The sequence below is a fragment of the Callorhinchus milii genome, unplaced genomic scaffold, assembly GCF_018977255.1.
Source record: "Callorhinchus milii isolate IMCB2004 unplaced genomic scaffold, IMCB_Cmil_1.0 Scaffold13, whole genome shotgun sequence".
Taxonomy (NCBI): Eukaryota; Metazoa; Chordata; class Chondrichthyes; order Chimaeriformes; family Callorhinchidae; genus Callorhinchus; species Callorhinchus milii.
In genome coordinates, this window is record NW_024704754.1 from 10897519 (window position 1) to 10919662 (window position 22144).

The following is a 22144-nucleotide window of genomic DNA, read 5'->3' on the forward strand; positions in this document are numbered from 1 at the left end:
CATCATCCTGGGCGACTTTAACCTGCACTTCACCCCCTCCTGCTCCATCTCCTCAGACTTCTCTTCCCTGCTCTCCTCACTCAACCTCTCCCTCCACATCAACTTCCCCACTCACAGTCACGGCCACCCACTCGACTTGGTGATCACCCGGGGCCTCAGTGTCTCGGATGTCACTATCACCGACAAGGCCGTCTCCGATCGCCACTTCATCTCCTTCACCACCTCCACCCCCTCCCCACCTCCACCAGACCCACCACCATCTTCTACCGCCCTGGAAGAAGTTACCCCCACAATCCCTAACCGCTGCCTTGGAGTCCTCTGAACTCCTCTCCCTCTGGCCTTCAACCCTCACTGACCCCTCTTCTCCTCTCACCCTCCTCCACAACACCCTCTCCTCCACACTCGATACTCTTGCCCCCATCACCTCCCGTACTGTGGCCACTGAACGTACCTGCATCAAATCTGGCCTAGCGGTCCACCGACAAATCTGGCTGGACCTCCTCAAAATCTACCGCTCCACTCTAGCCTCGGCCAAGTCGTCCTTCTACTCCAGGATAATCCTGGAGGCGAAGAACAACCCCAGGCTACTGTTCTCTACCACATCCCGACTCCTCCGTCCCCCCCGCCACCCCGCGCAGGTCATCTCCTCCAACCTTCACTGCGAGGAGATGCTGGATTTCCTTGAATCCAAAATCAAGGGAATCCGCTCCGCGGTCACTTCCCCTCCAACATCCACCCACCCCCTCCCTCCCACACTCCGACTCCTACCCATCCTCCCCTACACACTTTCGTACCCGTTTCCCCACCCTCTGTCACCAAACTCATCCTATCCCTGAAACCACCACCTGCTCCCTTGACCCCATCCCCACTCCACTCCTTATCTCCCAGCTCCACCTCCTTGCCCCACATATCACAGACATCGTCAACCTGTCCCTCTCCTCTGGCTCTGTTCCCATTCCCTTAAAAACTGCCACCATCACTCCCACCTGGAAAAAACCCTCCCTTGATGCGTCGGAGCTATCAAGCTACCGGCCTATCTCCAACCTCCCCTTCCTGTCCAAGGTCCTTAAACGAGTTGTCGTCTCCCAGCTGCGCTCTTTCCTCTCCACCCATTCATTATTCGAACCCCTTCAGTCGGGTTTCCGTGCTGCCCATAGCACAGAAACTGCCCTGGTCAAGGTCACCAATGACATCCTGACCATCTGTGACCAGGGCTCCCTCTGCCTCCTCGTCCTCCTCGACCTATCGGCAGCATTCGATACGGTCGACCACGCTATCCTCCTCCACCGCTTGTCCTCCCACCTCAACCTTCAAGGCCCTGTCCTTGAGTGGTTTAGGTCGTACCTCTCCCACCGTCTTCACTTTGTTTCCACGAACGGCTTTTCCTCCACCCCCCGCACTGTCTCGTGCGGTGTCCCTCAGGGCTCTGTCCTCGGTCCCCTCCTCTTCACCCTCTATATGCTCCCCCTGTGGTGACATCATCCGCAGACATGGGGTTAACTTCCACATGTATGCGGATGACACCCAACTCTACCTTTTATCCTCTACCCTCAACTACACGACCACCGATGTCCTGACAGCTGCCTGTCCGACATCGAGTCCTGGACGAGAGACAACTTTCTTCAGCTCAACGTGCGTAAAACTGATGCCCTCCTGATTGGCTCACGTCAGCGCCTCCGCACCTCAGGTGCTGACAGCATCAGCATCCAAGGCTGCACTCTCCACCTCTCAAGGCCAGTCAGGAACCTCGGGGTCCTGTTCGACCCTGAGCTGTCCTTTCTCCCTCATATCCGCGCCACAACTGGCAGCGCCAGACTACGGCACTACCTCACCCCTCACGCTGCTGAAACTCTGGTCCACGCCTTTATCACCTCAAGGCTGGACTATGGGAACTCTCTCCTCGTCGGCCTTCCCGGCACCTCCCTCCACAAGCTGCAGGTCATTCAGAACTCTGCAGCTCGTGTACTGTCCCGCATCAGGCTTCGGGACCACATCACTCCCACCCTCGTTCGCCTCCACTGGCTCCCCATCCCCCAGAGGATCAAATTCAAGATCCTCATCCTCACCTACAAGGCTATTCACGGCCTTGCACCCTCCTACCTCTCCGACCTGCTATCCCCCTACCTACCTGCCCGTAGCCTCCGTTCCTCTGGCTCCGGTCTGCTCCACATCCCCCGCCCCAACCGCCCTACCATCGGTGGCCGGGCCTTCAGCCTCTCGGCCCCTCGGCTCTGGAACTCTATCCCCCAGTGCCTTCGCCGCCTCCTCCCTTTCCTCCTTCAAGGCCGGTCTCAAGACCTTTCTCTTTGACCGTGCCTTCAGCTCCCCTCTAGACTCTCTACCCCCTCCTCGCTCCCTCCCTTCCCTCCCCTCACCCTGACCATTTCCCCCCTGCTCGGGTCCTGACCCAACTGTACAGCGCCTTGGGACGTCCTCCTGACGTGAAAGGCGCTCTATAAATGGAATTGTGTTGTTGTTGTTGTTGCATTTGATATCGCGCTTTTCACATCTTCTCGATGTCTCAAAGCGCTTCACAGAATATACTGTAAAGTGAATTGACCATATATTTGTGGGCGAAACTCAGCAGCCAATTTCACACAGCAGCATCCCACAAACAGTCATGGATTGAAAATAACCAATTTATTATTGTTTAGTTTTGGAGGGATTATTATTAGACGTGTGGAGTCAGGAAACTTGCCCAAGGTTTCGCCCTATCTGTAATTGAACCCAGGTGTCTCGCTTGCAAGGCGAGTGCTCTAACCACTGAGCTGCAGGACTACATAGGCTCTGTGAGAGGCCCCATTCCCTGTGCCTTCTTCTCCCCAAATAGGGGTGATAAATTATATTGTGTTTCAACAACAAATTACATTTGTAAAGCACCTTTCATGTCAGGGGGATGTCCCAAAGTGCTGGACGTTAGTAGTCTGCCCGTTCCCTCGCCTCAATTTGGCCAAGTTGACCAAATCTGGACTTCGACCTTAGCTTCGGCCCTGAGTAAACCTGAGGCCTTTCCAGATCACATGCTGAGATTCACATGAGGCAGTGGCATTACCATCCAACTTACAAATATGGTGCCCGATTGGGGGGTTATTTCATGCCTGCAGTGCTCCAGTGGCCCTCTGTGCACATTAAGGATGCAAAGAATGTATTTTTAAGACTTATTATCTTCTGGTAGATATGCCAGTCTGGGTTAACTGTTTTTTTTTATTTACTCTTGCGAAGGTATAATGTAAATGCCATCCATTACTGGGGCCTGAGACATATATTTCCTTAAGTTATTCCTGAGATAAGGCAGTGATAAATGCTCCAGTAAAATATATAGGCAAATATCTCAAAGGCCCAGAATTGGGAATAGAATGTATTGCTTGTGGCTTAGTCGTGGCGGAGAGCGGGGGCTGCGGGTGGAAATGGCCTTTCAATAGAGGGGGAAGGGACCTTCATACTTGACAACAGCTTTGTAAGAAAAGAGATCAACCTCTAAACCTTATCAGGTTTATTTTAGCGTATTTAGCTGTTATCCTAAGGGCTTTCCTTTAAAAGTTACATTGGTTTCTTCACGAGACTTGGATTAACGTTTCCTGCATAAAACAATACTGGGAAGATTGTTTCAAAAGAGATATTGGCAATTGCTATCTTGTCCATGGTCTCGGGACATGAGGGCTTTGTATTCCACGGCTGTGGTTGGAATGTTCACTGCTACTTTAGTCACTGCGAGGAGGTCAGACTGAACATCCTGACCGAATCACAACTCAAGAGTGTGAGAACACAGCACCCTCTCACGATCTAACTCGGAATCACATGGAGGATCACTCACTCTATGTGCAGGGACACAGCTTTTTAGTCCAGCGTCAACAGTTTTCCTTTGTGATATAGGGGTAAAAATTAGGACATTTCACAACAGTTTTGATGTGATAATATAATATTTGCCCACAAAATATACAGTCCATTCATTTTACAGTATATTCTGCGAAATATTTTACATTAGAATACATTTTTGTACACATTGACACATAACGGTAATTATTTCATTGAGAATATTGAAAATACATTAGACTATACAGCACAGAAACAGGCAATTCGGTCCAACTCGTCTGGTGTTTATGCTCCACATGAGCCTCCTCCTGCCCTTCCTCAACTAAGTCGTCAAGCATAACCTTCTAGGCAGATTCTGGTTTTGAGATGACTCAACAATATGATAAGGCGCTATATCAAATGCAAGGATTATTATTATTAAATCTATTGTGAAATGTTACTTTAGTTTAAGGGAGATGAACAAGATCCTCACCCTTGTATTCAAGCCCCTGCACTCCTCTGCACCCCCCGACCTTTCTGACTTCGTCTCTCCTCAAAACAGTACCCGTTGCCTTCGTTCCTCCTTGTTCCCCGAGTCCTCCGCTCCACCCTCGGCGGTCGTGCCTTCAGCCACTATGCCCCGAGGCTCTGGAACTGCCTTCCTCACTCCCTTTGTCTCGCTCACTCCCTTCCCATTTTCAGGTCTCTGCTGAAGACCTTTCTTTTCGATCACGCCTTTGGTCACCTTCCCACCTCTCCCCCTGGCTCGGCCCCGAGATCTGTTACTGTGAAGCGCTCTGAGACACCGTCCGGCATGGAGGGTGCTATATAAATCCAAGTTGTTGTTGTTGTAGATGAACAATAACTACATATCAAAGTTAATCTACAGTTTATCTGGTAGTTAAAGTGGACATCAATCACCTCTGTACAATTAGCCCCTGAAGTATTGTATTTTATAATGTGAGATAACCTACACTGACCATATTATTCCTTCTAATCATTTATAGATCAATGCAGTTTCCACTCATTATGACACAAATATTAATCTGAGGGATAGTGCAGTTGTACCTATTTTGACTCCTGTAGGTGGCCAAAGCAACATCTGTCCAAAGATGGACCAATTCTAGAGTATGTTTTATTAACAAAAACAACAACAAAAGAGGAATGAGTTCCCTCAGTGTTGAAATGCATCGTTACGGTCTGGTATGTTACTAGCATGAACCATACAGGAAGGTCCCAGGTTCAATTTATGGTGAGTTGAACCAGAGTTATTTCTGGGGCGCGAGGGTTCAGGGAGGGTGTACACAGATGTTTCATACTGATGCAACATCTGTGTTCGTTGAAGACCTCTGTGGTTATGAATGAAACAGGTTCTGAAAAGCTGGTTGTTGTTGAGTTGCCTTAATAATAATACGTGCATTTGATATAACGCCTTAAAAGTCTTTTTCAAAGCGAAGAATATATTGTAAAGTAAATTGACTGTATATTTTGTGGGTGAAACCTGGCAGCCAATTACGCACAGCAGTGGCCCACAAACAGTTGTGGATTGAGTGATCAAATTATTTTTTTTTAAGGGATTATTACCTATTTCAAGCACTTGAAACAGAGAAACAGTCACTTTTTATAAACAAAGAACAGGGGAGTTTTTATAATACTGTATCAGAATAATTATCGTCAAGTGTTTTTGAGAGAAGTGCTATAACAAGGAAATTTCCATCTGTAGATACCATACATATGTGGAACTCTTAGTCTGGTTTGGATATTGTTATGCATGGTGATGGGTGTCAGACCAAACCCCCTCGCTCCCGCCCCAACATAACAAACAAATAATAATTTTGTAAATAGACAATCCTAAAAAACACCCACGAAGAGAGTGACTAATTTTGTCTGAAGGATTGTTGGCTAGCACAAGTGGGAAAAACTCCCTTCTTATTTCCCTTAGTGTCATGGAACTTCAACATCTATCTGGAAAATAAAGCAGATGGGCTTAGGTTGAACCTCTCATCAGCATGACAAAAGTATGTCTAATGTTGCACCACCTTGTGGGAATCACACTCCATGCTGCAAAACTAGATGGACCCATTCTTGATCCCATACTATCCCCCATCTCCAACCTCTCTTTCCTTTCCAAGGTCCTGGAAGGAGTTGTTGCTGCGCTCCTTCCTCTCCCACCATTCTCTTCACCTCCTAAGGACTTACATCAAATCTTTTAGATAGATATCATTCCTTCAGGCCGGGTATCAGCTCATAATGTCATTGGGACCCAAGTTATTCAATGTAATATACTTTCCATCATACTTTCATACAGCACAAACAAAAGACAAAATAAAAAAATTAAATAAAAGGGCCATCTGAAGAGTGATATACCAATGGGGCAGAGCAATTTACCTTTTGAATGATTTCTGTGAGTTAATCAGGTTTATAATAAAAGTAGATGATTGTGATGCATATCAATCAAGAACAGAGCTCTCCACTGACTCAGTTGTCAAGGCTTTAATTTTCTCATTCCTGAAACTAATTCTGCAGCAAATTTAGAAAAGTGTCTCAGAACTGAGCCCTGTTCATGCTCATTACCTCAGTATGTCCAGGAAGTTTGAATTAAATCAAGAAGGTCTCCGAGGCAAAGGGGCAAAGATTCAAATATCTGTCCTGTGCCAATCAGGATTGCCCCCAGTGACTGGGGGGGAGGGGTGTGGGGGGAGGGGTTTGGGGGGTAATTGATCCCTGTGAACAGGGAGACTGGGCCCCAAAACTACTGCTACACAAACCAGACTAACCCCACCCCAGACTCGCCACTCCACCTGGTAAACCCCTCCCCCAGCGGTCCCTCCCCCACAGCTAGTCCCTCCCCCACAGCTAGTCCCTCCCCCACAGCTAGTCCCTCCCCCCACAGCTAGTCCCTCCCCCCACAGCTAGTCCCTCCCCCACAGCTAGTCCCTCCCCCACAGCTAGTCCCTCCCCCCACAGCTAGTCCCTCCCCCCACAGCTAGTCCCTCCCCCCACAGCTAGTCCCTCCCCCACAGCTAGTCCCTCCCCCACAGTTAGCCCCTCCCCCACAGCTAGTCCCTCCCCCACAGCTAGTCCCTCCCCCCACAGCTAGTCCCTCCCCCACAGCTAGTCCCTCCCCCACAGCTAGTCCCTCCCCCACAATAGTCCCTCCCCCACAAATAGTCCCTCCCCCCACATAGTTAGTCCCTCCCCCACAGCTAGTCCTCCCCCACAGCTAGTCCCTCCCCCCACAGCTAGTCCCTCCCCCACAGCTAGTCCCTCCCCCCACAGCTAGTCCCTCCCCCACAGTTAGTCCCTCCCCCCACAGTTAGTCCCTCCCCCACAGTTAGTCCCTCCCCCACAGTTAGTCCCTCCCCACAGTTAGTCCCTCCCCCACAGTTAGTCCCTCCCCCACAGCTATACCCTCCCCCACAGTAAGTCCCTCCCCCCACAGCCAGTCCCTCCCCCACAGCCAGTCCCTCCCCCATAGCCAGTCCCTCCCCCCGCAGCTAGTCCCTCCCCCACAGCTAGTCCCTCTCCCACAGCTAGTCCCTCCCCCACAGCTAGTCCCCCCCACAGCTTGTCCCCCCCCACAGCTTGTCCCTCCCCCCACAGCTAGTCCCTCCCCCCACAGCTAGTCCCTCCCCCCACAGTTAGTCCCTCCCCCACAGTTAGTCCCTCCCCACAGTTAGTCCCTCCCCCACAGTTAGTCCCTCCCCCACAGTTAGTCCCTCCCCCCACAGCTATACCCTCCCCCACAGTAAGTCCCTCCCCCCACAGCCAGTCCCTCCCCCATAGCCAGTCCCTCCCCCCACAGCTAGTCCCTCCCCCCACAGCTAGTCCCTCCCCCCACAGCTAGTCCCTCCCCCACAGCTTGTCCCCCCCACAGCCAGTCCCTCCCCCACAGCTAGTCCCCCCCACAGCTAGTCCCTCCCCCACAGCTCGTCCCTCTCCCACAGCTAGTCCCTCCCCCCACAGCTAGTCCCTCCCACCACAGCTAGTCCCTCCCCCCACAGCTAGTCCCCCCCCACAGCTAGTCCCCCCCCACAGCTAGTCCCCCCCCACAGCTAGTCCCCCCCCACAGCTAGTCCCTCCCCCCACAGCTAGTCCCTCTCCCACAGCTAGTCCCTCCCCCCACAGGTAGTTCCTCCCCCCACAACAACAAGATTCCATTTATAAAGCGCCTTTCATGTCAGGAGGACGTCCCAAGGCGCTGCACAGTTGGGTCATGACCCGAGCATTGGGGGGAAATGGTCAGGGTGAAGGGAGGGAGCGAGGAGGGGGGAAATGGTCAGGGTGAGGGGAGGGAAGGGGGGGTAGAGAGTCGAGAGGGGAGCTGAAGGCACGGTCGAAGAGAAAGGTTTTGAGACCGGCCTTGAAGGAGGAGAGGGAGGAAGCGGCGAAGGCACTGGGGGATGGAGTTCCAGAGCCTCGGGGCTGAGAGGCTGAAGGCCCGACCACCGATGGTAGGGCGGTTGGGGCGGGGGACATGGAGCACACCGGAGCCGGAGGAACGGAGGGTACGGGCAGGTAGGTAGGGGGATAGTAGGTCGGAGAGGTAGGAGGGAGCGAGGCCGTGAATGGCCTTGTAGGTGAGGGTGAGGATCTTGAAATCAATCCTCTGGGGGATGGGGAGCCAGTGGAGGCGAGCGAGGGTGGGATAGTCCCTCCCCCCACAGCTAGTCCCTCCCCCCACAGCTAGTCCCTCCCCCCACAGCTAGTCCCTCCCCCCACAGCTAGTCCCTCCCCCCACAGCTAGTCCCTCCCCCCACAGCTAGTCCCTCCCCCCACAGCTAGTCCCTCCCCCCACAGCTAGGCCCTCCCCCCATGCTATCCCTATCACAGCTGGAAGGCTCCTTTTATAGACGCCAGCGCCCATGACGTCATGGAAGGCGGGAGCGAGAGGAGAAAATTGGGCTCGTGCTGCGTGAGACGGCGGCGGTGTTGCGTCTGACGTGTGACGCGGGGTTCCTCTTGGGCGCGCGGAGAGGCGGCGGCGGCACTGTGACCAGAGTGAGTGGATCCGTATAACAAAGTGTGAGCCCCGGGGGGTCCCGTCCACACAGCGCTGTCTGCCCGGACACCCCGGAGCGGCTCGGCGGCCGCGCGCCGTTCTGCCCCATGTTATTTATAACCGCTTGTTGTTGTATTTCCGGTAGGAGCAGCCTCGCTGTGAGGGGCCAACAGGAAACAGCATGGTTTAAGGAGATACCAGAGTTTGTCGGGAGGCAAAGGCGCCGGAGAACGGAGATTAAGGTAACAGAGGGGATACTGAACTTTGAATGTAGTTTCTCTGTTCGAGAAGGGGGGAAATCGGTCTAATCTGCGCTCGTCCGAAGTGGGGATCTATCGATCGAGTGCGAACGCCGCACCAAACTTCCAAGGCCCGTCCTCAGTCAGTCAGTCAAACCAGAGAAAAGTTATTAAAACAACTGTGCGGACTGGAGAGGCAGCTGTTGGCATTAAAAGAAAACACCGCACTTCTACAAAAAGAAGATGGTCTGAAGTGATGAAGCCGCACAATATTTGTTTGTTAACTGGATTGGAAGCGAAACATTTTTAGAATGCGGTTATTAGCAAAATAATCCAACAGTAAAACCGACTGCATTGCAGTAACTGCATCTAAAATTATTTATAATAAATTCCTGCTGATTTTGAACTGAAAGTCTGTCCAATCTCGTGGTGCTTCCTGAGTAATTATTGACGAAGTATCCTTTTCAGCTCCACATGGTGATGCAATCTGGTGTGGTTCATGTTTTTTTATTCATTTCTTTTCCAGTATGACATTATGACACTGTATAAAGTCCAGGCAAGGTATCTGACAAAACTATATAACCAGTTAAGAATGATGGTGAAATAAGTTGGAACACTTTTACAACATTAACTTCACTTGTAAAATTAGTCTCCTTCCTTTACACGGTTTTGTAAGGTAAATGTGGAGTTCCAGGGAAATTAAAGTTACAAATAAGCATGCAGAATTGAGTACTTAATTGATTTTTGTGCCTTGGTGATTTATGGATTATGGGAACTATGACTTACTTGTGGTTCCAGCTACTTGGATGAGTTTGATATTTGTGAAAATTTGTGTGATGCATCAATGCATGGCATTGTGTAGACGTCTTGCAAAAGTTGAGGGTTTTGTATTTTATTGCGCTGAGACTGCTGTGAGTCAGGAGCGTGACATTTACTTGAGGTCAAAACAAAAATATGTAATGCAGACCTGAGCAAAAGTAAACGTACACTTTCTCACCTTATCAATTAAACACTTTAAATGATCTTTCACTCATTCTGAAACTGTTATTGTAAAGTTATATACACTTTGTACTATGACTGACTTGTGACTTTATTCACTCTTGGAAAATAACTTTTTAATAAATGCATATAATTCCTTTATTTGGTGTAGCACCAAAATATCTATGTCTGAAAGTGCTTCACTGGTAATTGCTTCAACTGTAGTGACTCTCTAATTGTAGACATGTGGCAGCCATTTTGTGCACAGCAAACACCCATAAACAACTATGAAGCATTTTTCTCTGGAGGATTGTTTGCCAGGAAGTTGTTTTTTAGTATCTGTAGTATAGTGTGGTTTTTAAATTCCAAATGAACTGTTAAATGTGACCTCTCATCGGAAGGACGGCACATCTGACAAACCAGAGCTCTCCAGCACTGCACTGGAGTGTTAGCTTGGACAATGAGCTCATGCCTCAAAGTGGGGCTTGAACTTTCTGACCGAGAGTGCTATCAACTGAGCCAAACTGTCAGCCTGGCTCAGTAAGTAGTATTTTTGCCTCAGTCAGGGTCGGAATGAAATGCGTTTAAGCCCCAACTCAGAATGTGGAACCCATATCATCGCCGAGTGCAGTGCTGGGGGTGGTGTGCTTCTGATGAAATGTTAAACTGAGGGCCCATTTGTCTGTGCTCTTCCACAAAATAGAAACAATCATATCACTTTACATTATATCTTGTGAAGTGCTTTGAGAGGTCTCGATAACATGGTGAAGGTGCTAGGTCAAATGAAAGCATTATATTATAAACTATTTTTTATTAGCTTTTCCAACTTACATTGTAACCAATGGTGACGCTCTTTGGTATTCGGATCTTTTGTTGAGATTGGACTCTGTCTCGAACGTTTCCACCTTGATATTGTTCTGCTTGTTGGAAATTTAATCGGGTGCCCTCCCATCCTGTGGTGCTGAGCTTTACAGCTGATACATTTTTTGACGAGTGAGGGGCAAACTCCTGTCATGACTGGAACAATTGCTATCTCAGTACCAAAAGGGATGCATCTTCCCTTCAACATGTGCGAACCAGAGATATCCTGAGAATATCGTCCAATGCCCGGCTGCTCAGTTCTACCACTTTTTTTTTACCTCCTTGCCGGCCCTTCCCTGAAATAAGCCCTCAAGTGATTTCTGCTCCTGTGTTTCTCTTGCCTCTGCTGTAATGCTGTATATCCAGCCTTTTGTCGGAACCCTCTAATATTATAACTAGAGCAAATAGTTTTAGACACCAGAACCCCTGGTGGTGCAGACTCCTCTTCCACTATCCTACTTCACGTACATGGTACAACATGTGTGTATGAATGTAGAGGAAGAAATTGTAGAAAAATAAATTGTACGTTTCTTATTATGGCCTGTTCCTATGCTTTAAGAATTTATGATTCACACCACTGCTTCACTTGGCATTAATGCTGCAGTGGCAATTAGGCATGTTCCTACAATATTGGCAGTGCCCATGTAGCCAGCCAGAAGGTGACTGACTTCTAGACATATCTAATTTCCTGTTCTATTTTTATCTCTTAGGGATATTGTACCTCCATTCCTACTCACTGGGATTCCAGTGAAACTGAATAGAACAGGAAACCATCTTGTCCTTTGAGACTTGGTGTTGCCAGCCATTATTAAACACCAGGTTTGTGCCAGTGCAATGGTTTTTTTTTCCCCTTTTTGATTGGTTCCAGCATTTGCCTAATAATGAAAATAGACAAGTTGGCATGATTCATAAGTCTCCCACTCAAAATGACTGAAAACAAAGTTCTCCAGAGCAGGCTTATATGGGTGCACCAGATGCAACAACACTAATGTTAATTTGATAGCAAGTTAGCGTTGTTTCTAAACACGCAAACTTTGTTAGTGCTTATTAGTTTAAAGTTTTATGGGTTCTTGCTTAAGTTTGAAAACTGCCCCATTTTTTGCTATCAGGAAAGTGATCCTGAAAAATTACAGAACTAAATTGTCTATAAAATTCATAACTAGAACTGGTAGTTTTTAGACAGCTTAGTAATGCTTTGTTGTGCAATGTTACATTATGAAGCCTGATGTGCACCGGTGGAACCATCTGCACACATGCAGTACCTTTATGACTTGCAATGGGTTGTGTGATGCCTACTGATGTTCGCTGTGCCATCTCCAAAATGGGCAATGATTCCAACTTACTACCAATGCACTACTTAATTATTTATTCATTATTTTCCTCCATCTCACCTCCTCTAGTCTGTAGGAAAGTATGTCTTCTCTTGTTGAGCAGGTTTTTTTGTTTGAAAGTGTCCGCTGGACTATGTGTATGATCTATTTAATATCTGTTTGAACACTGAAGAAGAGGAGAAAGATACACTATTCTGGGACAGGGTAGTTGCTGGTCCTCAATCGTGTCTGTGGCTGTAGGTCTGGTTAAATCATACTGTGTTGGGTTTCTGCAGGTATGCTTTTACACTGGACAGACAGAAGAATGAGATTTGGGAGCAGTGGGGGTCTTCATAAATTTCAACCTCCCTCCCTTCCTCCCCCTTCTCCCTATTTCACCTCCCTTGTTTTATTGGAAAAGGAACGCTTTAGATTAAAATTGGACGACGATTGTCCTTGGCACCCCTGGGCAGGGGAGAATGTGGGCGTGTTATCCATGATGATGTTCCCCTTAGAAGAGAACTGGAGCTACATTATTTTCTTCACTTTTGCTCTCCTGTTCTTTTCAGTGGCAATGAGGTGCTGATTAGAAAGAGTCGTGTAGTACAGTGGAGAGAGGATCTGGGTTTGATTCCCGGGCCGGGCGAAACCTTCGGCAAGTTTTCTTATTCCATATGCCTCTATTTACTTATCAGTAAGAAGGAACCCAGTTGTTGGTCGCTTGGCGGATTGCTTTCCCGGGGTAATAACCCCTAAAAAAAATTCTGATTTGTGTAGAAAAATACTCAAAGGGCAGGGAAGGTTGGATAGGTTGCGTAATTTCTATTTGAGGTACTCCCTCTGATTGTTTGGTTGGAGGTGTGGTGGAGAGAGAGTCATAAATGTATATTTTGACAGGTATCTCTGAGGATTGAGTTGCAGCCCATATCGATTTCTTCAAGTGTGCATGGGGTGGTGACCAAGACCAATGCAGAGCAGCAAATTCTGGTGTAATTTGTGTTTCCTGAAGCTTTGTGTTGAGGAAGCGCCTGCTTGAACTGTGGTTGACTGGTTTCTTTCTACAAGTAAAAGCAGTTGAACAGGAAGTGCTCCTACATTCGCCTAGTGTTTAGAACCACTTGTGAATGTATATGCTCATGTCGACTGCTTTCTTGATGGGAAGAAAACCTGTCAGTCGTCTGAAACAAGCATGGCTACACAATTGGATCTTCCAGTATGTTGATGGTGAGAAAGTGAAGGAATGTTTGTTAAATTAATAAATCAACGCCTTCCAAACCCAACACCACTGACCTAATCAATTCCTAATTCCTTTACAATGAATGAGTGAACGATCAAACTTACAAACTTGGACACTGGTTGCAATGATTGTTGCTGTTATATTATCTGACCCACCCTCTGGAACTCCATCCCGCAGTCCCTCCGCATCGTCCCCTTCCTTGCCTCCTTCAAGACCCATCTCAAGATTTCCTCTTCGACCGTGGTTTTGATCACCCTTCTTCCCACACCCCCCCCCCACCCCGCCCACCACCCTCCCCGATCCCGACCCCCAGCTCAGGTCCAAAACTCTCTCTGTCCAATGCCTTGGGATATCCTCCCAACGCGAAAGGCGCTACACAAATGTAATTTTGTTGTTGTTGTTACTTCAAAAGCCCATTTTCCTGCCGATGAAGCTTATTATGGGCACTATTCCATGTTTTTGGTGCTGTCAGTGTTGATTTTGATCTTGAAGTTTCATGACTTGAGGAGTGTCATGAGGACAGAATTTGTATTTCATAGAATCATAGAATTGTACAGCACAAAAAGAGGCCATTCAGCCCATTGAGTCCGTGTCAGCTCTTTGAATAGAGCAATTAATGTCAGTCCCACTCCCCAGCCCTTTCCCCATAACCCTGCAAACCCGTCCTCCTCAAATACCCGTCCACCGCGTTTTTAAAAGTAGTTATCGAATCGGCCTCGACCATCCTTTCAGGCAATGCGTTCCAGATTCGAACAACTCGCTGAGTGAAAAAAATTCTTCTCACCTCCCCTCTGCTTCTTTTAGATACTTTAGACTACAGACACTCTTGAATGTACAGGCAACGTGATAACATTGTAATTTGCAGAAAACACCAAACCCGAGGGTTGGGGGAGGCATATGGTAAATAATGACAAAGATTGCAAAAAGACAAACGGGTTTGCACAAGGGATGGGTAGGTAGGTGGTAAATGATGTTTAATATAGAGAAATGAGTGAATTCGTTTTTGTAGAAGGAATAAAGAAGAAGCTGTCTATTCCATGGGGTTAGAGAAGCAAAGAGATCAGGACTTTCAAGTTCACAAGACTCTTAAAATAGTTACACAGATGGACAAGACCATAAAGAATGTAAATTGAGTCCTTATCTGTATGTCTAGAGGAATTGAAATAAAAGTAAGGAAGTAATATTAAATTTACAATGCCTTGATTGGACCACATTTGTGTGCTGTTCTGGTTCGATGAGCTGGACATAAATAGGCTGCCAACTTGTAGAATACAATACAGAATTACATTCGTAAAGCACCTTGCACATTGAGAGGATGTTCCAAGGTGCTGAACAGCCAGGGATTAGGGCCCGAGCTGGGGTGTTGGGATCACTGAGGGTTGGGGTAGGTGGGTGGCAGAAGGCATGGTCGAAGAGGAAGGTCTTGAGGCATGCCTTGATGGAGGAAAGGGAGGGACCGAAGGGAATGTGGGTGGAGTTCCGGAGGGTGGGGGCAGAGAGACTGAAAGCCCGACTGCCGATGGTGGGCTGGGTGGGGGACATGAAGCAGGCCAGAGCCTGCTGAGTGGAGGGAGCGGACAGGTTGATAAGGGGTTAGCAGGTCGGAAAGGTAGGAGTGAGCAAGGTCATGGAAGGCCTTGGAGGCGAGGACGAGAATTTTGAACTCGATCCTCTGAGGGATGGGGAGCTGGGTGGGGGTGATGGGTTGCAGAGCCTGGTGCGAGAGAGGACATGAGTTCTGGATGATCTGCAGCTTGTGGAGGGAATAGCTGGGGAGGCGGACAAGCAGGGAGTTGGCATAGTCGAGCTGGTTGTAGTGAAGACCTGTATGAGGGTTTTGGCAGCTTGAGGGGTGAGGTAGTGGCGGAGTCGGGCAATGTTGCTGAGGTAGGGGTATGCAGAGGATCTGGGGGAGAAAGGATAGTTGAGGGTCAAACAAGACGCCTAGGTTCCTGACTGGCTTGGTGAGGTGGAGTGTGCATCCGTGGATGCCGATTCTGCCAGTGCCCGAGGGGCGGATGCGTTGGTGCGAGCCAATCAGCAGAGCCTCATCTTGCTGACGTTCAACTGTAGAAAGTTGGTTCTCATCGAGGACTTGATGTCTGACAGGCAGTCTTGTCAGGATATTAGTGGCCCTGGAGTCGAGTGTGGAGGCAGAAAGATAGTTGGTGAGTACATAAATATGATAGCCACTAGCAGATTTAAAAGAATTTAAGAGGTGCTTCTTTTCACGGAGGGTAGTGAGTTGGTGGCACTCGCTGGAGGAAGCTGTACGTGAAGCAGAAAACATCAATGCATTTAAGCCAGACGGGAGCGCGGATTAGGAGGGGTGGCGGCCCATGTGGATTATGAACAGCACGATAGACTAGTTGGGCCATACGGCCTTGTTTTGGTGTTGTGCAATCTATGTAATTCTATGTAAGTTGCTCTGGATACATTTGGTCGTTTTACAGAGAATGACCTGAGCATTTTCTCCATGCCTAAACCAGTGGTCACTGTTTGTCCTTGCCTGCTGAAGTCCACAATCACACGTTGTGGTAACACGTACATTTGATCTAATGTCAAAACATCTGTGTTGTACAGGTAAATGTGGACAAGTGTGATGACTGTATTTGTGTTATATATACACACACACACCCCACTTCACTTTCCAGTGAGGGGGAGGGGGATCACTGGCTAGCAATCAGATGGGGTGGTTGATGTTTTCCTCCCACCACCCAAGTGCAGTCAAGCCAATTTTGATGCTCCCTGATCACACATTAACTGGTGCAACCTGAGCAAGCGACAATTAGCTTACAAGAGGAAATACCATCTATTTAAAGGGCAACTGTATTTGTAATTAGTAAATTGAAAGACCTAATGAATTTGTGCCCCAATTGGCGTTGCTGTACATACTGGCATTTTCTGTTTCTGCTTGAGATTTCCAGTTTTTGTTTTTGCCCTCAAGTGTCACTGGGAAGTTAGATTAGCCTGGGGAAACATCACTGAAATGCTCTGCTTGTGAATACACGAGTAAACAAGGAAATGTGGGTTGTTTTCGTGCAATTACACCAATGTACTAAGATATCCACTGAGCACTTGTATTAAAGCATCGCTTCTGTACTGGTTATTGTATCGGCATGCATTGGGTTCACGTCGAAGTATTGTTTGCTGGTACCCAACACAACATCTCCACCACTACCCTTGATTCCCAGACTTTTTCTTTGACTGCGTGTATTGACCCAAGTTCTGGGTAAGCCATCAGTTTCTGCAGTTAACATTAGCAAGGCTGAAGTCATCTTGTTTGGTTCTTGCCAGCTTCTATGTGCCTCTGAATTTGTAATCCTCTCAATGTTTGCTTAGGTAGTGTATAGCCTCAGCTTGCTGAACTGTTTCAAACAGCACATTTGGTCTGTTGTCAAGACTGACTTTTCCCATCTCTGGAACATTGTCTGTTTACTCTTGTTACTTCATTCTTCTTACCTCCTCCCCACCCTGTCTGCGGAAATCCTTAATCTATGTGTTCGTCACCTTATAGATAAGTTATTCCAGTGCTCTCCATGCTGGCTTCCTTAGCTCCAATCTCTGGCAACTTCAGCTCATCCAGACTTGGTAGCTGAGGTTTGAGTACATTATCTTTGTGCTTCACGATCGAACCCCTACTATGCAGTCTTCTCCAGCTCAACGTTCCAGACATGTCATCTCTTCTGACCGATCTACTGCTCACTGCCCATTTCATCAGTAGCTGAGACTTTGCCTTCCTGCCCTGTAGTTTAGTACTCTTCCAAACCCACTTCATGTCACAATCTCTCCCTGTTTTCCTACGTCTAAAGATCTTTTCTGACCTTGCGTTTGGTCAACTTTTAAATGTCCTTACTTCCTTGCTCTGTGTCTGCCACTATAGTTCTCCAATGGTGTTACATGAAAAGTGCTAGAATACTGGAGATAGTGAATGGTCCAATCTTGAATACTGACTTCCATGGTGCTGAATGCTTCTTGACTGTGTCCTTGACTGACTTCTTCTGGGGAAAGTCCCTGCTGCACGTGGAATGACCTACATTTCTCTTCTTTTAAAAACAGATAAGCGACCAGGAGCACTCGGAAATATTGAAAGCTATGCATTTTGAAGCCTGTTGTGTCTAATTTTGGTGTGGGCGGAAGAAAACAAACATCACCCTTGTTGTTGTCGACCTTTCACCTGGACCTGTGACCCTCATGTCAGTGCCTGTCATGGACAAACACAAAGTAAAGCGAGCACGACTTGATCGCATTTGTGAAGGTAAGCAGCTGAAGTTCAAAGGAATATGTCATTGAGTTGAGCATAGTCTGTGTTATGAAACACGTTACTGATTACTTTATTGTACTGTATATAATTTTACTTTACTCTCAGGCTTAGCTGAGATCAACTAACTCAAAACAGACCGGGATGTGAACCTGCAACCTAATATGCTATATGGCCAAATCTGATGCCAGTGCCTTTACCCACTAAGTTATGGGTTGGGTGCAGGTGGTGATGAGGGGAGCGGAGTGAAAAGACAGATTACACACACTGACGATGCTGGCCTTTGCTTGGCAGTTACACCTGAGGCATAGCTTGAGGTTGGGGACTTGTGGTGCCATGGGCTGCATCACCCAGTGCTGAGGAGCCTGAACAACCAGGCCTCAGCGGTGCACATCTCCTCACCTCTCCTGTGTGGCACTTCCTTGAACGATAATCAGTATCTTAGTTTCAAGGTTGATGCAAACTTGAACAGTTGTAAATCCTGGTCAATAGAAGTATTATTGTCATCGCTTTTTCTAGGTGCAGAAAACTTGGGCCGAGGTTACTGAGATGCCAGTACAGTTTGTTCCACAAACATGTTTGCCCACAACACATGCCGGGGAGTGTTCAGTCTGTGTATGATTACACATTGTTCTGTAGGCCAATAACCTTTTAATGCAAAAATGTCTTTGGCTGTTAAAACATGTTTGAGAGGTATCTAAATACTTTTTTTTTAAAAAAACAACAGGTAGGTATTTTAAATTCATCCAACTTAGTAAATAAAGGGATTTTCCCACACTTTTTTAAAAAAAAACTTCCTTGAAGTACAGAAAACCTCACATAAGTTATATCAGTTGGGACAATATGACTAGTATGAGTTATATCAAACTTGCATAGAATATAAACTCTTGAACAGGACTTGAGCAGATGTATGACTTGGGCAATTATGCGATTTATACAGGTCAGACTTGTGCATTATATGATTTATATACAAATCAGAATTATGCGCTATATTCCCCTTTTACTTTTTTTTCTTTTGGTAAGGAACAATGGGGCTTTGGGACATCCTCTGGATGTGAAAGGTGCTCTATATATTATATATATATATTAAAAAAATCAAATTTATATTGTTGCAATATTTAAAATTTGTAAACAAAAATGCAGTGAGTTTAATTTGAGAGAAGGTATTCTCGCTGAAGTTAATGTTGGGTGGTGATGTATGGGAAGCATGAATCTGCTATGGAGCATGTTTTGGTGCTGTGCGTCGGTGTGTTGCCTTGGCAGATTTTCAGCAAAGCCTAATGTTGATAAATGTGGCCGAAGTGTTCCTGGTGGTTGGACCACAGTTTTGGTTTATCTAAATATAGGTGAGAGTGGTTAGTTAGAGCACTGGCATGATAGCTGAAGGGATGGTTACAGCTTCATCTTAATGATGGTGGTCACCTTCTTCCTCCCACCACCGTACCTGACCCCAAACTCTCTGTACAAACAGCGCTGCATCATGCGACAATGAAGATTTTTGAAGAGAAATATCTGCAGGATGTGACGTGCAGTTGAACACGTGCAGTTGAACTTGTGTCACATCACATGATGTCGCTGGTTCTCCAGTTGGGTAACCTAAATAATGCGTTTCTGTCGGCTCAAAGTGGTGCAGCATTATTTGAAACATTAATTTGTCTAATTTGGAGAGAAACAAATTCTGAACAGATTACCAAGATCTTAATTGGAAACCGGTGTTTGAAAGACTCCTACTGGAACGTCCTGTGGAACGTGATGGTTACAGCTTGCCCTGTGATAGAGCAGGAAGATTCAGTCCTTGCCTGCCTGCTGCGCCTTCTGGCTGGTTCCTGGTCTCAGCCACTTAGATTGTGTTGCTGCCTCCAACAACTCACCCATCACTCGGAGGTTCACAAATGTACTCTTAGGCCTGCTGCACCAGCTTCTCAACTCCCTCCAGCTCCCAGATGTGAAATCTCACAAATCCATCCTCAATGAGCAATGTTTAAACTGAAAATCTGAGATGCCATGATTTTGATGGGTGGGAGGGGCGAGAGAGAGATTTTCAAACATGAACGATTCTGACTCAGAGGTGGGAGTGCTATCAATTGAGTGAAACTAAATTTTAAAAAATACTTTCTGGTTATTTTGAAATGAGTGACTTTTTTAATGTGAATTTTTAAGTTTCATTTTACAGTTTTTAATTGAGACTCAATGAACTTGCAGGTTTACAATTGCTATCTTACAGAATGTAGCCTGCAGAATTTAAATGTCATTTCACAGAATGTATTGTAAAGAGGATTGACTGTATATCTTGAGGACCATAAAGTTAATTGAACATTATCTAGGGTTGGCAGAGTTTTTGCTGTCAGTATTTGTTACTGTTGCTGGCTGTGTATTGCTATGTGAATCCATTAGGGACCTGATGTATATGAAATATCTGTGGTGACTTGGTGCAGGTAAGCTTGACGCTGAGTGAAGGATACACAGCACCGGAGGACTGGTACTACTGCAATGACATTTATTTGTGATAAGAGACTGTGTGAATAGATTTCTACCACAGCGCGCAGGAAGCAGATGCTAGATTTCCCTGATGACTCAGTTGGTGAAGCCAATACCTCAAGTGAAACTGAATCATACAGACCTAGAAGGTGCTTAGTCTATGCTGAATAAGTTGATCCTGGCTGGGTGTTGGTGGTACAATTGGCTTCTTAGCTTGGGATAGAGGAAATGTAATAATCCAGTGCTTACTTCTATATATTTTACACCTTATTGGTATCTTCCCTTTGCAATAAATGTTTTTTTCTACCCATTTTCATAGTAACTAAACTGGGCGGTGCCCCAGTATTTGGCTCATTTTTCCAGGCGGTAACTTGTTTTATTTATTCTGGTTGCATTGCTGTTCCCGTTCCTTAATGGCGTGTGCCTCTGCTGTTCAGGTTGGAATGAGTACTCCACTCCTGGGCTCCAATGACAATCTGTCCGTGTTCTATATTTATAGAAAGAACCAGGAAGCAGTCAGCATAGGTTCTGCTTCCTTCAATAAGCATATTTTGTTGCCTCTGCTATCCTGCACTCGGCAACAATCTCTGCCTATCTCCAATGTTCCTTGAACTATAGCCAGGTTGCTGGGGCTTAAAATGAAGTGCAGATACCTTATAATGGTGTCGGTCAGATAGCGGTGGGATTCACCATAGCTCACTTGTCTGTTGAAAGCATCTTGATGCTGCGGGGAAAAAATTGTATCTCCGTTAAGTGGCCAGAATGAATAAATCTCAACATTGGACTGAAAATCGTCTTATTGGAGCTTGAACTAGAACCATAGAAATGTACAGCACATTGTGTTTATTGTGGCTTTTTTGAAAGAATATCTATTCAGTCCCATTTACCCGCCTTTTCACAATACCCTTCCATGCTCATTATTCCTCTGTAGATATTCATCTAGATTCTTCTTATAATCCTTTGGGTAACGTCCACTAAAGTTGGGTGTGTTGCGACAAGTGTTCTAAAATAGTTTTGCCTATAACATGATTCAAACCATTTTCTTAATTTATAGCAGCACTTTGTCATTTTTTTTAAAATTGCATTTCTTTTTGTTTTGCCCACAAATATACAGTCAATTCACTTTACAGTATATTCTGTGAAGCACTTTGAGATGTCTAGAGGATGTGAAAAGCACTATCTCAAATGCAAGGATTATTTTATTATTCCCTTAATAACCTTTCTGAAGAACGTTTGTTTTATAAAATCAAGGCGTGGTGATCTATGCAAACAAATCTTTACGACAGGAAACTTGAAGATCTCAACTCATTACGAAATGTTGGGCAACTTTTCTTACTCCACACGCCTCTGTTTACCTAGCAGTAAGTAGGAACCCAGGTGTTAGTCAATTGGTGGATTGCTTTTTCGTGGGTAATAATTCCTTCAAAAAAAAATTGGTCACTTCAATCCATGACTGTTTGTGGGACACTGCTGTGCGACATTGGCTGTCGCGCTTCGCCCACAAAATATATAGTCAATTAACTTAATATATTCTGTGAAGTGCTTTGAGACGTCTCAAAGATGTGATAAAGCACTATATCAAATGTAAGGATTATTATTATTCATTGCATCGATGATTTGGTTCCAAGCTGTGAGGACTACATTGATTCAGCCCACAAAATACAGTCAATTCACTTTACAAACACTTTGAGAAATCTCGATGACACGATAAGGCGAAGGATATCAAATTTTTATTATTCCAACTGGATCAAGAGCCCCCAAGTTTCTATCTTGAGCCTCAGTTATTCCAGCGTTCTTACTTACTGCATTAAGTAAGCATGTGAATTAAGTGCTGGAAATTTGACTGTAACCTCCTTTTTTAACAGTATGGAATACATGCTTGTGTGTCATACTAAAATGGACTTCAGATTGTATTATATTCATAGCATTCTGTTCTGAAGCTACCTTTCCATGAGATGCTGTTTCTTATTTTGCTTCAGGGCGTAC

General features: G+C 46.3%; 1 protein-coding gene across 3 annotated transcripts in view; it reads left to right on the forward strand.

Annotated features, from left to right (window-relative positions):
- The first annotated feature begins 8679 nt into the window (after positions 1 to 8679).
- Positions 8680 to 22144, forward strand: part of LOC103177277 (C-terminal-binding protein 1-like) — a 51156-nt gene continuing 37691 nt past the window's right edge. Inside the window, exons 1-4 of one of the 3 annotated variants that reach the window (XM_007891373.2) lie at positions 8680 to 8793; positions 8940 to 9036; positions 11583 to 11691; positions 17479 to 17677. In XM_007891373.2, the coding sequence (XP_007889564.1) occupies positions 17614 to 17677 (64 nt within the window). In that variant the 5' untranslated portion in view covers positions 8680 to 8793; positions 8940 to 9036; positions 11583 to 11691; positions 17479 to 17613. 3 annotated transcript variants of the gene reach the window in all.